This window comes from Lathamus discolor, chromosome 1 (genome assembly GCF_037157495.1).
Source record: "Lathamus discolor isolate bLatDis1 chromosome 1, bLatDis1.hap1, whole genome shotgun sequence".
NCBI classification, from domain to species: Eukaryota; Metazoa; Chordata; class Aves; order Psittaciformes; family Psittacidae; genus Lathamus; species Lathamus discolor.
The window spans coordinates 21,048,039-21,068,023 of NC_088884.1; the positions used below are offsets into that span (position 1 = coordinate 21,048,039).

Consider the following 19,985-nt stretch of genomic DNA (forward strand, 5'->3'; position numbering starts at 1 on the left):
GTGATGATTTGACAATACTAACACCTAACCATCCTATAATGAAAAACACTGGGCTCAGCTGACACCCTGACACAACACTGCTGCCCGCCTGCTTGAAGCAGGGTCCCACTCACAGCTGCATGTTGCCTGTTAGGGATATGGTTTTGCTCTTCACACTCAGCTGCATTTCTGAAGTAAGTTTTATTTTCATTTATTTATTTTAAATAGTTGAGTGAACAGGTAAATTGAGAAAGTGAATCATGCAAAAATTCAGACAATTCGTACTAATTTTAAGCATTCAATGAGTGTGTCAGTAAATTAAGTGCCATAGGCTCCATTCTGTGGTCAGTGACGAGACAGACACCTCCTCAGCCTCCTCAGCACAACCTAGACATTCAGTGAGCTGCACATCTTCCTTCAGATTGTTTGCGAAGATGTGCTGTCAATACTCAGGTTGTGCCAAAATTCAGGTACATTTGGACACATTCACTCAGACTCAGGACATAGCTTTATTATCCAATATCTTCAATGACATATTTTCTCTGCCTTTACAATCAACAGACAATGTCATGAAACAGTCTGCATTACAATCCGAATTAATTTTGTTTCTCATTGAGCTGCATTCCGAGCTTTAATTATCTATAGAGGTAAAAATTCCTTTCTGAACCAAAAAATGTATTTTCTTAAGTGTAAAACTGTCAGACAACAATTATACAAATAGAAGTTCAAACAAAAGGATTTATGTTAATAGGAATTTTTATATGAGATTTCTGTGCTTAAGTTTTCATAATTATTTCTAAGTTTGTTTCAAAATCTGACAGATAGTCCCAAAGGAGTCACCATAAAGCTGTATCGTTTTCCAGTGAAGGTGTGTATTCTTTTTCACTGACTACAGAATCGAGTTCACAGGACTGTCACTGAGAGCTCAGTTCAGTGCTATCATCCTTCTTTGTAACAGCAGTAGACAATTACAGTGATCAAAATTGTGCAACATTTTCTCACCAGATGTCCTTAACTGTTGGGATAATTTTCATAACACATATGAAGTGCTTAAGCCTGCTTAAGTGTTCAACAAAGTTGTTTCAACTCTATTACCATTCCACAACTCTCTCTCTCCACTACAGGTTTCCAAATTTAGAATAATATCCTAAATCCTTTGGTATTTAAGCTTCTGTGATTTTTTTTAAAGTCCTATAACTTTTAAAATACTAATGCTTAGACTTAAAAAGGGTAGCAAATGTCTCTTGAAGCAAAGACACAGTAGCCACAACAAACATGCACTGTTGATTCATTATCACAGGCACAGAAGCAGAACAGGGTATCTCCACTCCCATATCTCAACAGATGGAAGCATTTAAGATGAACAGTACTCATATGAGAATAGTACAAAAAAACTATTTTCCTCCTAAAAAGAGGTGTAATTTTCCTTTAAAAAAAGTTAAGAATCTAGGAATCCCTGTATTTCAAAGGCAAGGAGTAATGATGAGAATTAAAGCAGTACAAACTCATGACAGACCTAAGACCATTCTTGCATCCTCTACCTTGCCTGCATTGTTTCACTGTATTATGCATGAGAACGGCTTAAACAGCTCTAGGGATCTATCTATAAGTCAACTAAGGTCAATTTTCTGAACTCAACAAGTAGAAACTTACCTGGGAGGCCTAAGATAATTTAGCTCTTGCATGGTTAGGGTTATTATAAAATTGGATGCACACACAAATATGTCCCCGTTGTTTCCTGATGAACATGCTGAAATAATCTGCAGCATTTCAGATTCTAATAGATTTGATTATTTTTTCTACTGAAATAGCAACATAAACATTTTGTATCTGCACGAAAAAAAGGTAAAAAAAAAAAAAGTTTGGTACCTACGTACATAAATGGCTGATCCAGATTCTTCAGACACCTCCAGGTGGCAACCATGTCTACCATCCTCTCGTGCTGTAGGCGATTTTGCCAACTTAAATCCTGCAACTACAACGGTGTCCTATGGGGACAGGGTGATAAAAGAGATGATTTCACAGGCTGTATCACATACTCTATTTTAAGAGTATGTGATGTGAAATTTTACCTAAAGTCTCAAGACATTCAAGAAACAAAAATGCTGAACGAATTTTAAACACTGCCTTGAAATTTCTTTATTTAGTTCTTCTACCAGCAGAATTCATCTTTCCAGCCAATGCCAGAAAGTAGGTTTGTGGGGTTTTTTTGGGTTTGTTTGTTTGGTTTTTTTTGGTGGTTTTTTGTTTTGTTTTGGTGGTTTTTTTTTTTTTTTTTTTGTTTTGGTTTGGGCTTTTTTTTTTTCAAATTCTGATAGAATTTTCACACTCTTGATGTTACTGCAACTGAGTGCTAATTTTGACAAGGGCTAGATGGGAAGAGTCATGGCAAATAAAGCAAAAGAATCACTCCCCTTCAAGTATACTCCTATCTGGGTAAGTTTAACTAAGCTAGAGAAGGAATCACACATTGGATCAGCAGTGACAAACATTCTTTTCTCAGAGCTTATTTCCTGAGCCATAGCTGCACTTTGAAGAGACTCTCCTTGTAGTTATTTTCTGGTTTGGCTGGATCACCATCTTCCAATTTCTTCCTTAAGGGCCAAGCAGGTCAATCAATAGGTAGGTTTCTGCTAGCAAACAAGACATTTCTGGCATCACTCCTAAGATTCCAGGGCAAGAAGCAACTGCATTTCCAAATGCACTTTCACTTTGGTATAAAGTTCCTCAGATACTACAAAGTAAACAAGAAAACTATGATTTAAGGAGTAAATAATTCAATGCCTGCAGCAGCTCACTTTTTAGTAGCAACCAATTCAAAAAAAGAAAAAAAAAGGGGGGGGGGGGGGGGGAGAAGATAGAAAATATATTTAGAAGACAGAGATGTTAAGAAAGGTATGTGATCAAAGTGCTGGGAACTCAGATGCAATGCAAAGCTCCTTTATAGTCAGCTCATTTGGTACGAGAACAGTACAGCAGGGCTGTACCAGTATGACCCATTCCCATAAGCATATTAGACTCTGTACCCTATTTCTAGATGACTGCTACCAAAACCTCTTCCATAAGCTTTTACTGAAGGACTCTGTTCATGTGTTCATTTGATTACAAAGAGTCTTCTGATTAAAGTTGACAGTTTTGGCCAAATATTATGCTATGATGGCTCCTTTTTGCTATTTCAGCAATCTGATAATGCTACTCTAAATGATTTAAAATCCAAAACCTTAATGTTTTGTACAAGAAAAAGAAAGGCTGTTAGCTTAAGTGACAGTGATGTATTTAGCTATTAAAGGGTTTTGGAAAAAAAAATACTGCAGAAAATAAATTTAATCAGGCAGTTTAATACATAATGAATCTGCTTTTGGCATGGTGATTTTCAGCTAGTGTCATAAATAGGAATACAATATATGTTTTGATTAAAATATAATATGTTAGATAAGTGTAAGTCATACTCAGAGCTAGTAAGTTAAAATAGGACAAAACAATTACACAACTCAATATTCCTTACGCCTGGAACATACACCCTGCTAATATACACCTCATTCTCTCCAGACAAAAACACACTCAAACACAAGCCTCAGGAAACTCAGCTATTTCGCAGAAACCAGGTGTTAGCACGTGTCTTTCCTTTCACTGTACTGATGCTACTTGCGTTCCTTCAACAGTGGAATCAACCTTCAGCTAAAAAGCTATGCCTTGCTACACGTTATCCCCATTTCAGCATTTGATTAGATTGCAGGCTGCACAAGATGCTGGGACTTGGTTGCTGAGTGAGGATTGGAGCTCTGTACAGATGACTTGTCTTGTTCCCCTGTGTCAGAGGAACTTTAGAATTACACAGACTCAAGCCTTTACACAGGTTGATAATTAATGGAAATGTTTTTTGTTAATAGTATTAGATCACTGGTGATTACTAGTGATGTGTAACATGACATTCAAAAAACACCTGTGAAAGGACTGTGCAATTTCAATGAGGAAAAACCCACTAACCTCAAAGTCTAGTTTTACACATACAAAGAACAGGTATATTCTCAGATCTGTTACAAATTCAGTCAGTTTTGGCAGATTGTAACTTGCAGTTGCTAAACATGCAAAAAAATTACATAATTTGCATAGCACTTTGAGATTTTATGTTTATTAATTTTCAAAATAGATTAGTTTTCACCATCTTTAGCTAAAATGTTCTCTTATAATTGGTTTAGGATCAAAACTATTTACATAAATTGGTGAATTTTCATGTCAAAGGAAGACTACTACATTGCATACATATAGGCGCTAGGATCTGACCAACATTTTTAAACAGCAAGAAGAAATCCCACTCTCCTTATTCAAAAGAAGTGAGAAATAAAGGAAAACCACTATTTTCCCTGATGGTTATTCTGTTACAGAACCAGAAGACTCTCAGGAGAAGGAACAACATGGCTATTCATGTTTTTGGGATGACTTCTCTATCATCCATATTCATGATCCTTTACTTGCTAGGTAAACAGCACTGACAAAAAGAATTGCTTTATTTCAACATTAATGTTAGAAGTAATTTACATAAGCAAGGACTTTGGGGTTTTTCCTCTAGTTCATATTTATATATTTGAACTGATCTATACAAAAACAAGAAGTCAACATACATCTGTGGAAAAAAAATCTTAAAATAAGAAAAAGAAAAACATATATATTTTACCCCATGGAGTACAACTTGTGCACAATCCTCTGCCATTTTTCCATATATTAAAATATTGATGCTGTTAATCCGTGAACATGAGTTATCCATATCTACAGAAAGGAAAAAAAATCCATCTAAGTGATTCCTATCACCATACCTTCTCTAAAACAAAACAAAAGAGCAATGGGAAGTGATTTACAGAAGAAAAAAAAATTAAACTACAGTCCATCACTTTTCATTCAACTTAATCTACAAACAGAAAATAATTTCAAATAGCTATACAACTTCTCTTATGTGCCAACTATAGGTATATCAAGCAGAACATTCCTCATAGGGATGCTGGGGATGGACTATTCATTAGGGACTGCGACAAGGGGTAACGGGTTAAAACTTAATCAGAGAAAGTTTAGACTGGATATAAGGAAGAAGTTCTTTACTGCAAGGGTGGTGAGGCACTGGAATAGGTTGCCCAGGGAAGCTGTGAATGCTCCATCCCTGGTGGTGTTCAAGGCCAGGTTGGATGAAGCCTTGGTTGACATGGTTTAGTGTGAGGTGTCCCCTGCCCATGGCAGGGGGTTGGAGCTAGATGATCTTAAGGTCCTTTCCAGCCCTCATTTTTCTATGATTCTAAGAGAACCTTTTAAAAGGTGAAAAAATTCTACACCAGTGTACATTAAGGAGAAATTACAAAGATTTCCACTTTGACACATATCATATTATAGAACTATATAAACTGGAGATACTCCAGGATATAAACATATCAATAAACAGCCTTCCAGCAAGACTGATGCAGAAATTATATTGCTAAAGGAGTTTTCTACCTTTTACTGTTTCAGAAATAATACAAATGATTTAGATGATTTTAAATTTTTCAGGCTGTGGAAAATGTGCAAAAACTCTTGGCCTTTCCAAACAGCAAGACTCACGGAAGTTTTAGGTCCCTCTCTGGGAATCCTGACACCATCCAGGAAACTGACTCTGGTCCTATCAGCCTTATTTGCCTCCACTAACATCAGTCATAAGCTGTATCACCAGGTCGGATCTGCACCCCCAGCCTGCTGTTCAGTCACAGCCACAGAATGTGTAGAATCAAAAAGGCTCAGAGGGAGCAAGTGATGAGTCCCTAACCAGTGTAAAGGAGTTAAGAAGAAAACGGAAAGAAGTGGAAAGTCCCTTGAATCCAACATAGACTGCTGACTAATGACATCCTCCTCCTTCCTGGCTGAAGGTGGTGATGAGCTTTGGACTTAAGAGATATATTATTTTTTAGTATCATTGATTACATGATGAACAACTTAAGTCTTTCAGTGTGTTAACGCGTCTACTGATATTTAATACCTGAGTAATCAGGTGAAATTCCATTTTTTACTGCTTAGATTAAAACAGAATGAAATACAAGTATCAACTTACTGACCTATATTGAATGTGCACTTACATAGTATATACTGTGTATATACTATAAGTATAGATGTTATATGGTAACTATTAAGTGTGCATTTTTCTTAGTCCTTCCTTATGATAAGCAGTTTAAAAATACATTATTAAATCTGTACATATAGCTAATGCACTTTCAGAACAGTACATTAAAATTCTGCAACAAGAAGTCTACTGATATATGAAGACTGTATTGCTTTCATTAACTTAGCCAGCATAAATTTAACATTATCTATTTTTGTAGAGAACAAACACTTTTAGAGAGTATTTTAAATATAACATTTTACTGAATACTAAAAAGCAGGTACTAGTGATGTAAGAGCATAATGTCACAAAAGTGTCAAGAAGTTTAACAAAACAAATTTAAACTGTATACTTAAATGTAGTACCTTGAAGAACGACCTTGAAAAAGTCTGTCCCATCTCTTAGCTTTGTTACCGGGTAGGAAAGAATAACTGTTCCCTAAAAAGTTAACAATAAAATAAAATAAAAGCATTATGAATTAAGACTATGTACCTCTAAGTTACTGAAACACTGATAACAGCTGAAATACCTGTAAGCTAAAAAGGTGGAATTGAAATAAGCGAAAGTTACCACCTGAATTCCTAAAAAAAAAAAAACCAAAAAAAAAAAAAAAACACCACCCAAAATCTGCTAAAGACAGCACTGAAGAGCAATATTCTTGGTATTTAACAAAGGAAATACATGTCTGTATTACATAGATGCTGCTGATTAGATGATAAGCTTAGACTAAGCAATGAAACAGTAGCTATGGAAGTACCTTTTACCGGATACAATAATAGGACAAAGGCTACAGTTTTAGCACAAAACCTGAAAGGTAACAAGTACAGCCATTTCTCAAAAAATATTGGCAAAGGACTACAATATAAATATGAAAATGAAACCACAGTTAAGGTAGAAAAGATGCATATGAAGATAAATAATCTGTGAAAATAAAAAACTGTACATTTGAGGTAACAGTACTATAAAGTTCTGAAGCTGTAGTGACCTATATAATTTGTCAGTAATACAAATGCTCTAAAAGACACAAAGGTTCTATTAATTATGTAAAAACACTGTCTTTATAATGAAGTTGAAGTTACAATGAAGCAAAAATCATGGATCAGTGCCTTCACTGATATTAACACCTCTTTGGAACAAGTACATTTTGTTAGAAATACAGTAACTCATCAAAAGAGCTTCTCCTTCAACAGCAGCAAAATGTCAGACAAATGTGTTCCTCCACAGTATGACACTTAAAACACTATATCCCACTCAGGAATAAAAACACAGAAATTGGTTCAGTAAGGAAAAAAAAAAAAAAGGGAGAAAACCCCCCCCAAAACCACCAGAAAACAGATTCTGTAAAGTATTTAAGAGAACTACATGAACAGCACCAGAAATTAAAGGTTTCTGATATACAGACTGCAGCAGCAATCTGTATAAATGCACAAAAGCAACATTAAAGAGGACAGTCAGGTAAATCGTAATTTTACAGTATATACAGTCAGTGGGAATTTTGACTTAAATGTTAGTAAAAACTTTTTAAACCAAATATGCAGCAGTGAATTGTTACTGTAGAGCCTTTTCAGAGTAAAATTAGTCCTACAACATGTTGACTAGGAGGAATCCAAATCAAATCCAACAGTTTATTTTACTGTTTTATAAATACTAAGACTCCATAGAATATCCTTTTCCAATGCAAAGCGTATTTTAATTTTATTACACTAAAAATACAGTGATGTTTACTTAGATTTAGCATGTACCATATTGTTTCATTTATTCTGATGCAGTAGTAATGCTTTATTTAAAAGCAAAACGAAGGTCAAAAATCTATGACCGTACATTTTTTAACAGCGAAGTTCCTACTTTTCACAGAGAAGTCTAGTGAGATTTGTAAGGAAACTTAAAGTATCAAATACTTACTTTAACAATCAGCATCCGCAAAACACTGTTCTGAGATTTGTCTATGAATACTTACAGAAAGGTTTGCCACATGTTTACAAAATTCAGCTTTGTTTAAAATGTCAGGTATTATATATAATTGTTCTTGCTGAGATTGTTTGTCTTAAACTGTTCTCACAGGTTAATAAACTACAGACTTTTTCTTGTAACAAAGTCTTTGCAGTGAAACAAAATCACCTAAGGAACACTGTATTTACATATTTTGGTGATTTTTTTTATTTAATAAATGTCAGTGAGCACAGATATAGACTGTTTTCTGACCATTTTTTACTTCGGATTTTTTCTTTTCCGTTCTGGCATCTCCCAGTGAGTTTTCAAATTCTGGGACCATGTTCTTCATTAAAATAATTTGGTCCCACCACTGTCCTTTGTATCCCAAACACCTATGCTCTAGTTCTCTTCCTCAGCAGAAATACCACCCGCTACTTCCTCAACATGCTTGCAGCTCCTGGCTCCAAGCTTAAAGAAATCCTACCTTACCAAAACCTGCTCAAATTCACTCTTCCCCCACAAATCCTGCACCGTTTATTAAGCCCATCAACAAACTTCTTCCAAAGCCCTCCCCATTCCATGTGCCACTAGATTTAAAATGACAATGTGCATTTCCTCTAGCGAATCCATTTCCTTCTTTGCAGTGGCCTCCTTCCTCAGTCAGCTTCAACAGAGGATTTGACAGCTGATTTTCAGGTTTGGGTCAGCTTTGCCACAGGAAAATCCAGAGGACAATGAATTAACCAAAAAGGCATCAGGTTCAGTTAATGAACACCATGACTGAGGATGTATGGCATTGTTTGCGCTGTATTCCTATAAATTTAAATTAAAATTTGTATTATTCAGAGGGATGCCAGAAAGGCAAAAAAGCTTCAGAAGAATGAAAGGACTTGAGGCACAAAATCCAGACAGGAGCATCATGGATGATCTTTGCTGCTTTTTTTCCAGAACACACTTCATAAAGATCATCCTCTTTCCTTCCTCAAAGCAAAACCTGATCCCTATTTTGGCAGGTCTAGAGCGACAGTGTGCTGTGCTTTATTTAAAAGCAAAAGATACAGCTAAGCTACAGCTAAGATAAATTAACATCAGTGCATTCTAAGGTTCACTTCAAGCTCAGCCTGCAGAACTGGATTTTCCTACATATTTAATGGTGCATTAGCACCAGCTTTATCAGCTCTCCAGTTGCACTGGTTTTATGCCAAGCTCTTTTAGCCACCTACTAATCCACGTCAGCAGCAGCATGAAGTTCTCTTAACATAAGACAGAAGTCAGAGAAAGAGACTTTCTCTTTCAACAATCAACTATAACACTGCATGTATGTTCTAATAATGGTAGTGGAAACATTTATTTTGGCAGAAAGATTTTCTAATTTATAATCCATTTCTGTCTGTTTCAATATTTCCTTTGTGAACAAGAATCCTTGCTCTTCCATGTGAGGGGTGCTTGCAGACATAGCTGTTAAAAGCAGGAAAGCCTATACGCCCTGCAGGTGAGTGGGGACAGAAAACTACATTCTGAGGAATAAAACCCCATTTACCAGAAGCACTAGTTATTGGTATTTCCATTTGTTCCTTTGTAAGACCTAAGGGAGGCTGGATCATTCTTGGTCAAATCACTTCCTATCACACTCTACTGCTGTCTGCTTCCTAAAAGGACAGTTTTGCTCCTTTGCTTTACCTAGTTGCACTACTCCTGGCATCTCTGACACTATAATGAACCAGTCCAGAGTGACAGTAGGAGCAAACTACCCTCTCTCTATTAATATGGATAGTCTTCTGCCAGTTTATTTCCAATGAATGGACTCAATCACAGGGTTAGGTAAGAAGCAGAGCTGGGACTGGGAATACACAGCTAGGGAAGCAGACATGGGTTTTGGATACAGAAAATCATAAGGCCGGTTCAGCTCATTTTCAAAGGATCTGTGCCAACTTTTAAACATTCAAGCCACCTAAGGTTTTCTACAGAATTTCTTCTTCTTCCCTCAGCTTTTTTTTTCTTTTTGTAACAGACTGAAGGCAGGCACAGGACAATGCTAACTTCTTGCCACTTACCTGTCAGGAATTAAAAGGATTTTCAGAACCATTCATAAAGAGTTAAACAGTTTAAAAAAGGAAACCCTCAAGAACTAACACTCCATTTTACACAACATATTTAACAATGCGAAAAAAAATATATCTGTATTTCATTACTACACTAGGATTGCAATTCCAATCTGAAATATATTTGGGACTACTGTAAAATATAAATACACACTTCGTAATGTTAATAAACTATAATTCTATCTTGATGCAGGAGTCGCTACAGAGTCCTCCTTCCACAAAACTATATATTGAATTGCTTCATACAAGAAAGGAAAACTGCTTCAGAAGTCATTACTCTGAAATCTAATCTTTAAAATGACAATGATGCTTGTTGCCTTTTTTTTTTTTTTTCAAACAAAATACCATTTGACCTTCCCCATTGCCTTCATTTTCAGCACAGCTTTCTGAATAGCAATGGGGTTTTAAATGGGTTAGAATTTAAGTCTGACCATGTAAAAAGAAGAAGTGAACAGTAAATCAGCTAAGTCAATAGCAACATGCAACAAAGTTCAACTGGGTCATAATTCTGCATAACTTAGAGATATGCAACAGATGCACACAAAGAGACACAGCTGCAGCAAGTCACCAACTGAGCTGAAATATGGAGTCCCCTCATAAATACACCAGTAGCTATTTCAAAGTAAGCCAAAATTCTTTTTATTAGTATGTTACCTGGAAATATTTGTTGGTATGATCGAAGCCTTCTCGCAAATGTTTCAAATCCTCCTTCTGCAAATGGCTTGGTAGTGGAGGCTCAGATTTTCCTTTGACGATCTTCAGCAACTGAACAGGCATAGCTGATTTATCTAAACAAAAATAATACACAGATTCCTGAAGCTACTTATATTGTTCAAATTAAGAGTTACTGGAAGTTGCAATTTACTCAGAAGCAGAGTATTTATCTATTTTGTAATAAGAAATTTAGCTATGTAAGACAAAATCTTCAGAGGGACTGGCCTCATCTCTTAGTACCATGAATAGCAGGAAGAGAGAAAGCAACATTTTCTTAGCAATAGACAGCCACCCAAATTACTTTATTTTGCAAGCATTCCATAACACTGCAAATGGCAAGAAAGTGCTACTTTATGAATCTGACAGGTAATACAAACAATGTGAACAGTTTATATACAGAAAGGCACATTAAAACCCAAGCACTTTGAATGACTCCTTCCTCAGCACAAGTCATGGATAAACAGTCTCTATATTCAGCTGTTTCCCTAAATGCCAGTTTGACTGCTTTGAACCTAAGACAACATACAATTTGTTTATTTGTAACATCCAACCCAGTATACATAAAATTAGGAGGCCTTACAACATTCAAAAGACACAAGAGGCTCCAGGAATCACCATTACTGCACAGATTTTGAGCAACAGACAGATCTTACCAAGTACTGTTAAGAGCTTGACGACTAAGAAGAGATGATTCAAAAAGTTTATTAGCTGGGATACACATAGAAGGAATTCATATAGGTTAACTGGACAAGAATTAGCTACAGTTACAAATTACTAACTTCCACCTCAGTAATCATCTGAGTACCATGTTAGGCTGTCCCAAATGCAGAGTACATTAGCTTACATCTAAATTGAACAACAAATTTAAGCCTCATTACTTAAGCTTTTGAGAGTTTTTTGTCTCATAGAGAATTTTACTTTTCTGAAAGGAACCCAAGAAAAAGGAAACAAGAACAACTATCTGGAATGGACAGCAGGGCAAGGAACTTTAACACATCACAAAACAGAAACACAATCTCTCACAAGCAGACCAATACCCTGATGGTCTCTAACCAATGGCTCCCTTGGAAGACCCAATGAAAAAGCCTGGTTTTTATTGTTGCATGTTTTTATTGAGCATGGCTCAATGGTATGGAATGTCCTTACAGCCAATTTATGTCAGCTGTCCCAGCTGCATCACCTCCAAACCTCTCTCAGCCAACTTGCTGAAAGGAGAAAGCCTTGGTGCTGCCCAAGCACTGTTCAGCCACAGCTGAAATACTCATGCATCATCAAACCTGGTCTAGTCACAAATCCAAAATGCAGAACTATGCATGCAAGCATTCCATAACACTGCAAATGGCAAGAAAGTGCTGCTTTATATATGAATCCAACAGGTAATACAAACAATGTGAACATTTTATATACAGAAAGGCACATTAAAGACAGCTTCATCCCAGACAGACCCAGTGTATCTCTATGTCATGGTTTAAACCGATCCACACAGCTCGTCCACTCACACACACCCCCCCCCCCCCCGACCCTCCCCAGTCCCAGAGGGATGGGGAGGAGAATCAGGAGAATGTAACTCCCACGGGTTGAGATAAGAACAGCCCAGTAACTAAGGTATAACACAAATCACTGCTGCTACCACCAATGATAATATTGATAAGAGAAAATAACAAGAGAATACGATACCACCGCCGAACAAGTTCGACCCCCTCGAAGAGAGACAGAGAGTGCCCTTCCGGGTAACTCCCAGTTACCTCCCTGGGCATGACGTGCTGTGGTATGGAATACCTCTTTGGCTAGTTTGGGTCAGATGTCCTGTCTCTGCTTCCTCCCGGCCTCCCCTCGTCCCCAGCAGAGCATGAGACTCACAAAGTCCTTGGCCAGAATAAACATTACTTAACAACAATTAAAACAATCGGTGTTATCAGCTCTCTGCCCAGGCTGGAAGTCAAAACACAGAGTTTGTGTTTTGTCAAAACACCAGTTACTAAGAAGGAGAAAATGGCTCCTGGTAAACCCAGGACACTCTAAAACATATCCACTAGGATACAGTGAAACCCCATGGAAAGGACCCACACTTTGAGCCATTTGTGAAGAACTGCAGCATGTGGGAAGAATCCACATAAGAGAAGTTTGTGGAGGACAGTCAGTCATGGGTGGGACCAAACACTGGAGGAGGGAAAGAACATGAGGAGGAAGGAGTGAAGCTAAGCTCGAGAAGGTGGGAGAGGTGAGGGGAAGGTGACTTGAGATTAGTTCTTATTTCTCATTCCTACTGTGATTTGATCAGCAACAAATCAATCTAATTTCCCCAAGTTCAAGTCTTTTACCTATGATGGTAAGTGGTGAACAATCTCTCTATCCCTATCTGATCCACAAACGTTTCCTCCCCCGTAGTGCTGAGGAAGGGGAGACACAGAGTAGCCCTGATGGGCACCTGCTACCAGCCAGGGTCAGCCCACCACAATGCAGAGCTGGGAGGTACATCACCAGGCAGGTTTCAGTTTCCACTTGAGCTGAAGGCAAGGTAAAAGCCTGATGCAGAGGTGCAGACACTGTTCCGTCTCTGTTGACTGCTTTAACTAGTGAAATATTAGGAGTTAGAATTTCTATAAAATATCACTGATGCCAAAATCATGGCTTGATCTCCACGCTTTCAAACATGAACCGGGTTAGCCTTGTCATCAGCCTACTAGGATTTCAAAGCCTCCAGTGTAAAGAGCAACTAGAAGTCTCACAAAGCTTATCAGTTTAAAGACTCTACTATATTCTATATATTCTATATATATTTTTATATATTATTCTATATATATTTATAAAAACTCATTATATTCTAGCAGGCTAAGAAGCTGATCTTTTCCACCCAGAATCAGTCAACTTCAAAGTTAATCAGTAATATTGATCTTTATCCAGCAACACTATAATGAGCTACAGAGATATACAACACAGCAGATTAATGCTTTTTATGTATTCCTCCCTGTTACAGTACTTGAGCAATTAGACTTTCTTGTTTGGTTGGGGGGGTTTCCCACAAAGATGTCTAACAGCAAGATGCATTCTGTTACAATGCAAACGTCATACTTAAAACAAAGCAAAGACAGGAACTGAAGTTTTAAAACTCTCTCTGATGACTACCCTCAAATTAAGCAGCTCCTCTGCTTTCACTTAAAAAGAGCCTTTGCCATTTATTTCAATGGCACAAATATTCCACACATGCCTTCAAGTCTACCAAGGAAAGTTTCTAAAAAGGAGCCATATGCAGGCTGATGCAGTAGGACCTGCTCATATTCTTTACTTACTATATATTCCTACAGTGTAAGACACTTATGTAAATACCATTCAAGTAGAAAAAGATTTTTTTTTTTTTTTTTTTTTTTTTTACATCTTCAGCTTCTGTGCCTATAAAACTAAGGTCATGTATTTTAACTGCTAAGCACTGGAACTCCCACATTTTTGTTCCCTGCAATTAAAAAACAAAGATGTGAGTATCCAGCTCTTAAGAGCCATAAAGGTAAGTTTTCAAAAACCAAATTTATGCAGCACTGGCTTCCCAAACCTACAGGAAAATATGTTTAGTGTAGTGCTTGGTGTTCATAGCTCTCCCGAATAGCATCTAAATGAAAGTAAGCATGACAAGTATCTTTGTTGTCCTCAAAAGGCTGACTTTGTAACACAACAATCATTCCCACTTCAGTCTTTTGAGTTTGCTGTTCAAGAAGCCTGTGTCATAAACAGAGGTACTCACAGAATTACAGAATGGCTAGGAATGGACCTTAAAACCATCTAGCTCCAACTCCCCTGCCATGGGCAAGGACACCTCACATTAGACCACATTGCCCAAGGCTCTGTCCAACCTAGCCTTGAATACTGCCAGTGATGGAGCATTTACCACTTCTCTGGGCAACCTGTTCCAGTGCTCACAGTAAAGAACTTCTTCCTTATATCTAACTTGAACTTCCCCTGTGTAACTTTAAACCCATTACCCCTTGTCCTATCACTACAGTCCCCAATGAAGAGTCCCTCTCCAGCATCCTTGTAGGCCCCTTCGGACACTGGAAGGCTGCATGGAGACCTTCTCTCCTCCAGGCTGAAGAGCCTCAACTGTCTCAGCCTATCTTCATACAGGAGGTGCTCCAGCCCCCTTGTCATCTTCGTGGCTTCCTCTGGACTTGTTCCAACAGTTCCATGTCCTTGTTATGTTGAGGACACCAGAACTGTACACAATACTCCAAGTGAGGTCTCACGAGAGCAGAGTAGAGAGGCAGGATCACCTCCTTTGACCTGCTGGTCACGCTCCTTTTGATGCAGCCCAGGATATGGTTGGCTTGCTGAGCTGCGAGCACACACTGCTGGCTCATGCTGAGTTTTTCATCAACTAACACCCCAAGTCCTTCTCCGCAGGGGTGCTCTGAATCTTTCTCAGCCCAACATGTAGCTGTGCCTGGAATTACCCCTACCGAGATGCAGGACCTTGCACTTGGCTTTGTTGAACTCCATGAAGTTGGCTTTGGCCCACCGGTTTAACAGAATAATCAAACAAACAAACAAACAAATAAATAAATGAAGGCCTGCAATTACGATAGACAGCATTGTGGGACCCTCCTGGAACAGGAGGGACACACAACACACACAGCAAAGGGAAAAAGGCAGTGCAGCACCCTAAAGAGAAAACTATGCCACCTACTTAGTCATTTGAGGATGGCTATGGGTTGAAATTTTTTATGTGCTGCTCTGTCCTACCCTTGATTTTCTACCTCATTTTCTAGACCTTAAGTTTCTGAGAGCAGAACAATCGATTTGTTCCGTCTTAATTGCCAACAGAACATCAATATGTATTCCAACTCATCTTAAACACCAATACACCAGAAAACGATTGCCTAGTAGAAATCACTTTGAGCAAGGGTTAACCTTCAACAGAAATAAGAAATCATTTTATTTATTTATTTATTTTTATGCTGGAATGAGGACATCATTCCACTGGAATACTGCAGTCACAGAATGCTTCTATCTGTATGTCCAGAAGCAAGAGAAAAAATTCCTGTATCTGAAGGACTTTACCTTATTCTTCTCACTTGCAGCTTGAGAGTTTAAACATCCTCAGACCCGAAATAGGCAGCTAGGTATGCACTAGGGTATGTGCACAGTAACAAGAATGCTTTCAGTTTCACAGTCTTCTTATGAGTTCATACAGAAAGCACAATAATTACCATTTCCTTTTAGGTACAGCACAACCCAGATACAAGCTCTGAGAGCCTGGTAACTTCAATATTAAAGACAAAGCATACACCCAGAGGCTTATGCACATACAGAATCAGACAGTGGCTCTACTAGAGGTTTAAAGACAGCAATTTTGGAGCCTTGCACTGCAAAAAGAAACAAACCTGTTCATTTAAGTCTTGTGAAAGCCTCGTATCTTTTTTCTCTAGGCTTTTTAAGCTTTCATTATAATAATAATTAAAAAAAAAATCATTATAATCTTAAATTATGTTTGGAAAACCACCAGAATTTAAACTCTCAGATAAGTTGCATCACTCTTCACTGCACTTTGAAAATCATTAAGAAATGACAAGGTGCAGTTGCAAGCAAAATTATCACCACGGGCCCACAAACAATACAGAACTGTTGACATGAACAGCAGCGCAACATGCCCAAAAGACAGGAACAAAGGAAAATAGGCCATGTACAAAAGGCAAATTTGCTCTTATCATCAAGATAATGCACCGCCATTTCTCCCCTTTATCCATGCTTCTCCAAGAAACACGAAATAGCCATCTTTGTATGGCAATCAACACAGTAAAGCAGTACGAAGATTTTAAAAGATTTCTGTATAAAAAGCTGTAGGTAGCAAGCTCAGTATACAAAAAAGTTCCTATATCCTGTCAAAGTTAAACTAAAGGCACCAACATGCCTTATAATAACCTAAAGCCCCAGGGAACATTCTAGCAGTGGAAAACATCTTATTAGCCATGACAGATCAAGTAAATCTCCTGTTAGGCCCAGGAATCACTCCACCTACACTTTGAATATGCAAGTTAGTGAATTCTTTTGAACAAGAAGAATCACTAGCATTCAGTGAATATCTACTGACTGTTCACATATAATAACAAATCAGAAGAAAACTCATTTTGCTCATAATGGAATGATGTTCCATAGACCTCTCATATCTGAGGACAGATGTGGAACAAGTAATATATGGAAAATAGGGTGACAGTCAGAGTTAATATCTTGGGGGTTTCTTCCTCACACATCAAAAGAAATAAGCATTTTGTGGACGAGGAAAAGAGATCACAAAGCAAGACTTTCCCCCATTGTCTTTATCTGCTGAATAAGTCCACCATATTTGTCTTCTATGTCTAGTTCTCTAAAACATTACGATTCTGCTATTTCCTTCAGTAAAACATTATCAAGACATATTTAAAAGAAAAAAATAAAATCAAACTCAGCCTGTAACAACACCCTAATTTATAAGTAAGATGCAAGTCAAGCTTTACCATGTTTAGCTCACAATGCCAAAAACTAAAAATATAATTATAGACAATAGAAGCCCACCGTAAAAACTTCAAACCCTTAATCCTGAAAAAACCAAGACTGAAAAATAAGCATGTTGATATTCTCCATCTGGGCTCCAGAATTAACTTCATGGTAGAGGTAGTGAAAGTTATTCTTCTGTTATGGTTTATCATCACAGTGCAGCCATCCAGTGCACAGTACAGGAAGTAATTAACACCTTGCCTAGATTATTCAGACGCAGTCAACATTTGAGCCTTCATTTAAGATAAAGATACTCACTACTGGGGTCCTAACTCTAGCTCTTACTATGACAAATGGGCTATTCCGCTATTGTCTCCTCTAGAACACAACTTTTCTTCAAGAATTAATGAGAGGTTAGCTTTGGGGCAGAACAGTAAAGAAAACACAAAAAGTGAGAGGTAAATTGGAAAGATTACTCCCTCTCTACAACCAAGAAATACTTCAGTGGAACATGAAAATGACATACAGGGAATTAATGTCATTTTGGGAGAAGAAAGGTGCAGCAGTCAGAAGCATGAGGAAATTCCTCATCTATCCAAGCAGATGCTACTTGCAGACACGACATATAAACTCATTCTACAAATCAGTGAATAAAACACGATTGGCTGGACCTCAGGAGGAAACCTCACCAAATTTTCAGGAAGAATGAAGGAATAGCCAAGACCATCAGCATCTTATTGATGTAGTCAGTCAAAATGGTAGATATCGGAAGGCCCTGCAAACACAAACACTAGTCAGTGCAATATTTGGTATAAATATGTAAAAACTAAGACATACAAAATAGACAATGCCTCATTTTAAATATGCATACTTATGCAGACACTGCCATATACTCCTGACACAGTTTATGTGAAATTTTCTTATAAAAATGAACACTTATACCATTGAACAAAACAGTACAGAACTACCACAAACTCAACCTGCTATCAGTCACAACAGAAATCTTTCATTACATAGCAGTATTAAAGAAATCAGAGTCCCATTCACAAAGAACAAAGTTTGGAAGAGTCTAGAATTTTTCTAATAGCCTAGAATTTTGTAACTTGTGATTTCCTTAAGAATTCTCAAGAGAAGAAAACGCCATGTCATCTAACTAAAACAGAAGAAACCAAGTCGGCACTGTGACACATCTTATTCCCTTAGCTATAAGGATCTAGCTTGCTGTTGCTGCAGGTCTTCAGGAACTTACATTTTGGAAACAAGTCTTAGGCTATTACTCTTAACCACAGAGCCGGTACTTACTTTCACTAGAATACAACTAGAATTCTAGCAAAAACAAAACAAAGGAAAAAGAACCAACAACCCACAAAACCCAAAACCAAGAAAAAAAAACCCGCAAAAATAACCACCCATAACCCAAACCAAAAAAAATCTCCCTTATGAATTTTAGATTAAAATTTACTAATCTGATATTGTGCAAAAGAGGCCACAACCAAATGCTACCCAAGGAAAATGGACTATTATACTGCCATTATCCGAACAATGCTTCGGCTATCACTGAAAAACAAACAGACCTCAGAAAGACAGGGATACAAACAGCGCAACTAGAGTCAACCCAGCAATTACAAAAAGCTGAGATCTTTAAAACCAAGAGTTTAGATGCACTGGCACGTGTGTATTAACAACAAAAGTTTTTTTTCAGTACATTCAACACCTATGAAGGAAAGCAAAAAAGGAAAAGCTCCTAATCCTAGAAGCACTGCGTTTGTCAAAGCCGGGGCTCAACCCCTGCAGCAGAGGCCGCTTGCAGGACAGCTCAAGGACGGAAAGTCGGCGCAAGGTAACTGCAGGTCTCACAGAGAAAAGGCAAGCCTAGCAAGGCGTCAGAGCCGCTTAAGGCCAGGGCGCGGGCTCTACCTCTCCCGTGCAGGGGCCATCGGCCAGGCGGAGGAGGCGGGGTCACGGAGCTACGACAGCCCCTCTTCCACAGCCGGACCGCCCGGCCGCTCGCTCCCCTCAGCCCCAGGGAATGGGCAGAGCGTCCCGCCGCGCCTCACTCCCAGCCGGGCAGCCACAGCACCGAAGATACCTGTCTGGGAGAGGAGCTCCGCCGCGACGGCAGCAACCCCACTTCCGCCTGTCCCTGCCACACAGCACGACCTGCGCATGCGTACCTCCTGCGCTGGGCGGGATGCCCGCCGTTGGGCGCGCCAGGGGCGGAGCAGGCATGCGCCCTGCGGAGGCTGGAGTGCACCGTTCTCCCCGGCTGCGCCGTTAGGGGCGGGGGTGGTGGCAGCAGCGGGGAGGGCAGGAGAAACGAAGTATTGCCTTCGCCTGGCCCGAGCCCCGCTGTGCGGCCCTGAGCCCCACCAGCAGTCCTGTGGGTGCAGGGGTTGCGCGTCCCGAGGGCCGCCTTTGCCTGCGGCCGCCCGGGCAGCCGGCGAGCTGAGGGAAGGCCCGAGGCTGCTCCACACCCCGCCTCCCCCCCCCTCACTTGGAGGGTGCGCTGCGCCCGTAGGAGCCGGCCCGTTGTTGCGGAGCCGGTAAAACGTGGGTGTCTCTACGGAGTTCAGGAGCACTTAAAACTCTCACCTGCAGTAGATCAAAAACTACGGGGGAAAAATGCTCTGCTGCCTGGTGGTGTTTGTTCATTGTTTCAATGGCAGGAGGCATCAGGTCAG

General features: G+C 38.9%; 1 protein-coding gene across 4 annotated transcripts in view; it reads right to left on the minus strand.

Moving 5' to 3' along the window:
* Nucleotides 1-19,489, minus strand: part of POT1 (protection of telomeres 1) — a 68,030-nt gene extending 48,541 nt beyond the window's left edge. Inside the window, exons 1-5 of one of the 4 annotated variants that reach the window (XM_065664929.1) lie at nucleotides 19,394-19,489; nucleotides 10,783-10,916; nucleotides 6,460-6,532; nucleotides 4,655-4,746; nucleotides 1,857-1,967 (exon numbers count right to left, since the gene is read on the minus strand). In XM_065664929.1, coding sequence (XP_065521001.1) covers nucleotides 1,857-1,967; nucleotides 4,655-4,746; nucleotides 6,460-6,532; nucleotides 10,783-10,916; nucleotides 19,394-19,472 — 489 coding nt within the window. In that variant the 5' untranslated portion in view covers nucleotides 19,473-19,489. The other 3 variants (XM_065664977.1, XM_065664958.1, XM_065665009.1) reach the window with 3 other exon arrangements.
* Between the last annotated feature and the right edge of the window lie 496 nt (nucleotides 19,490-19,985).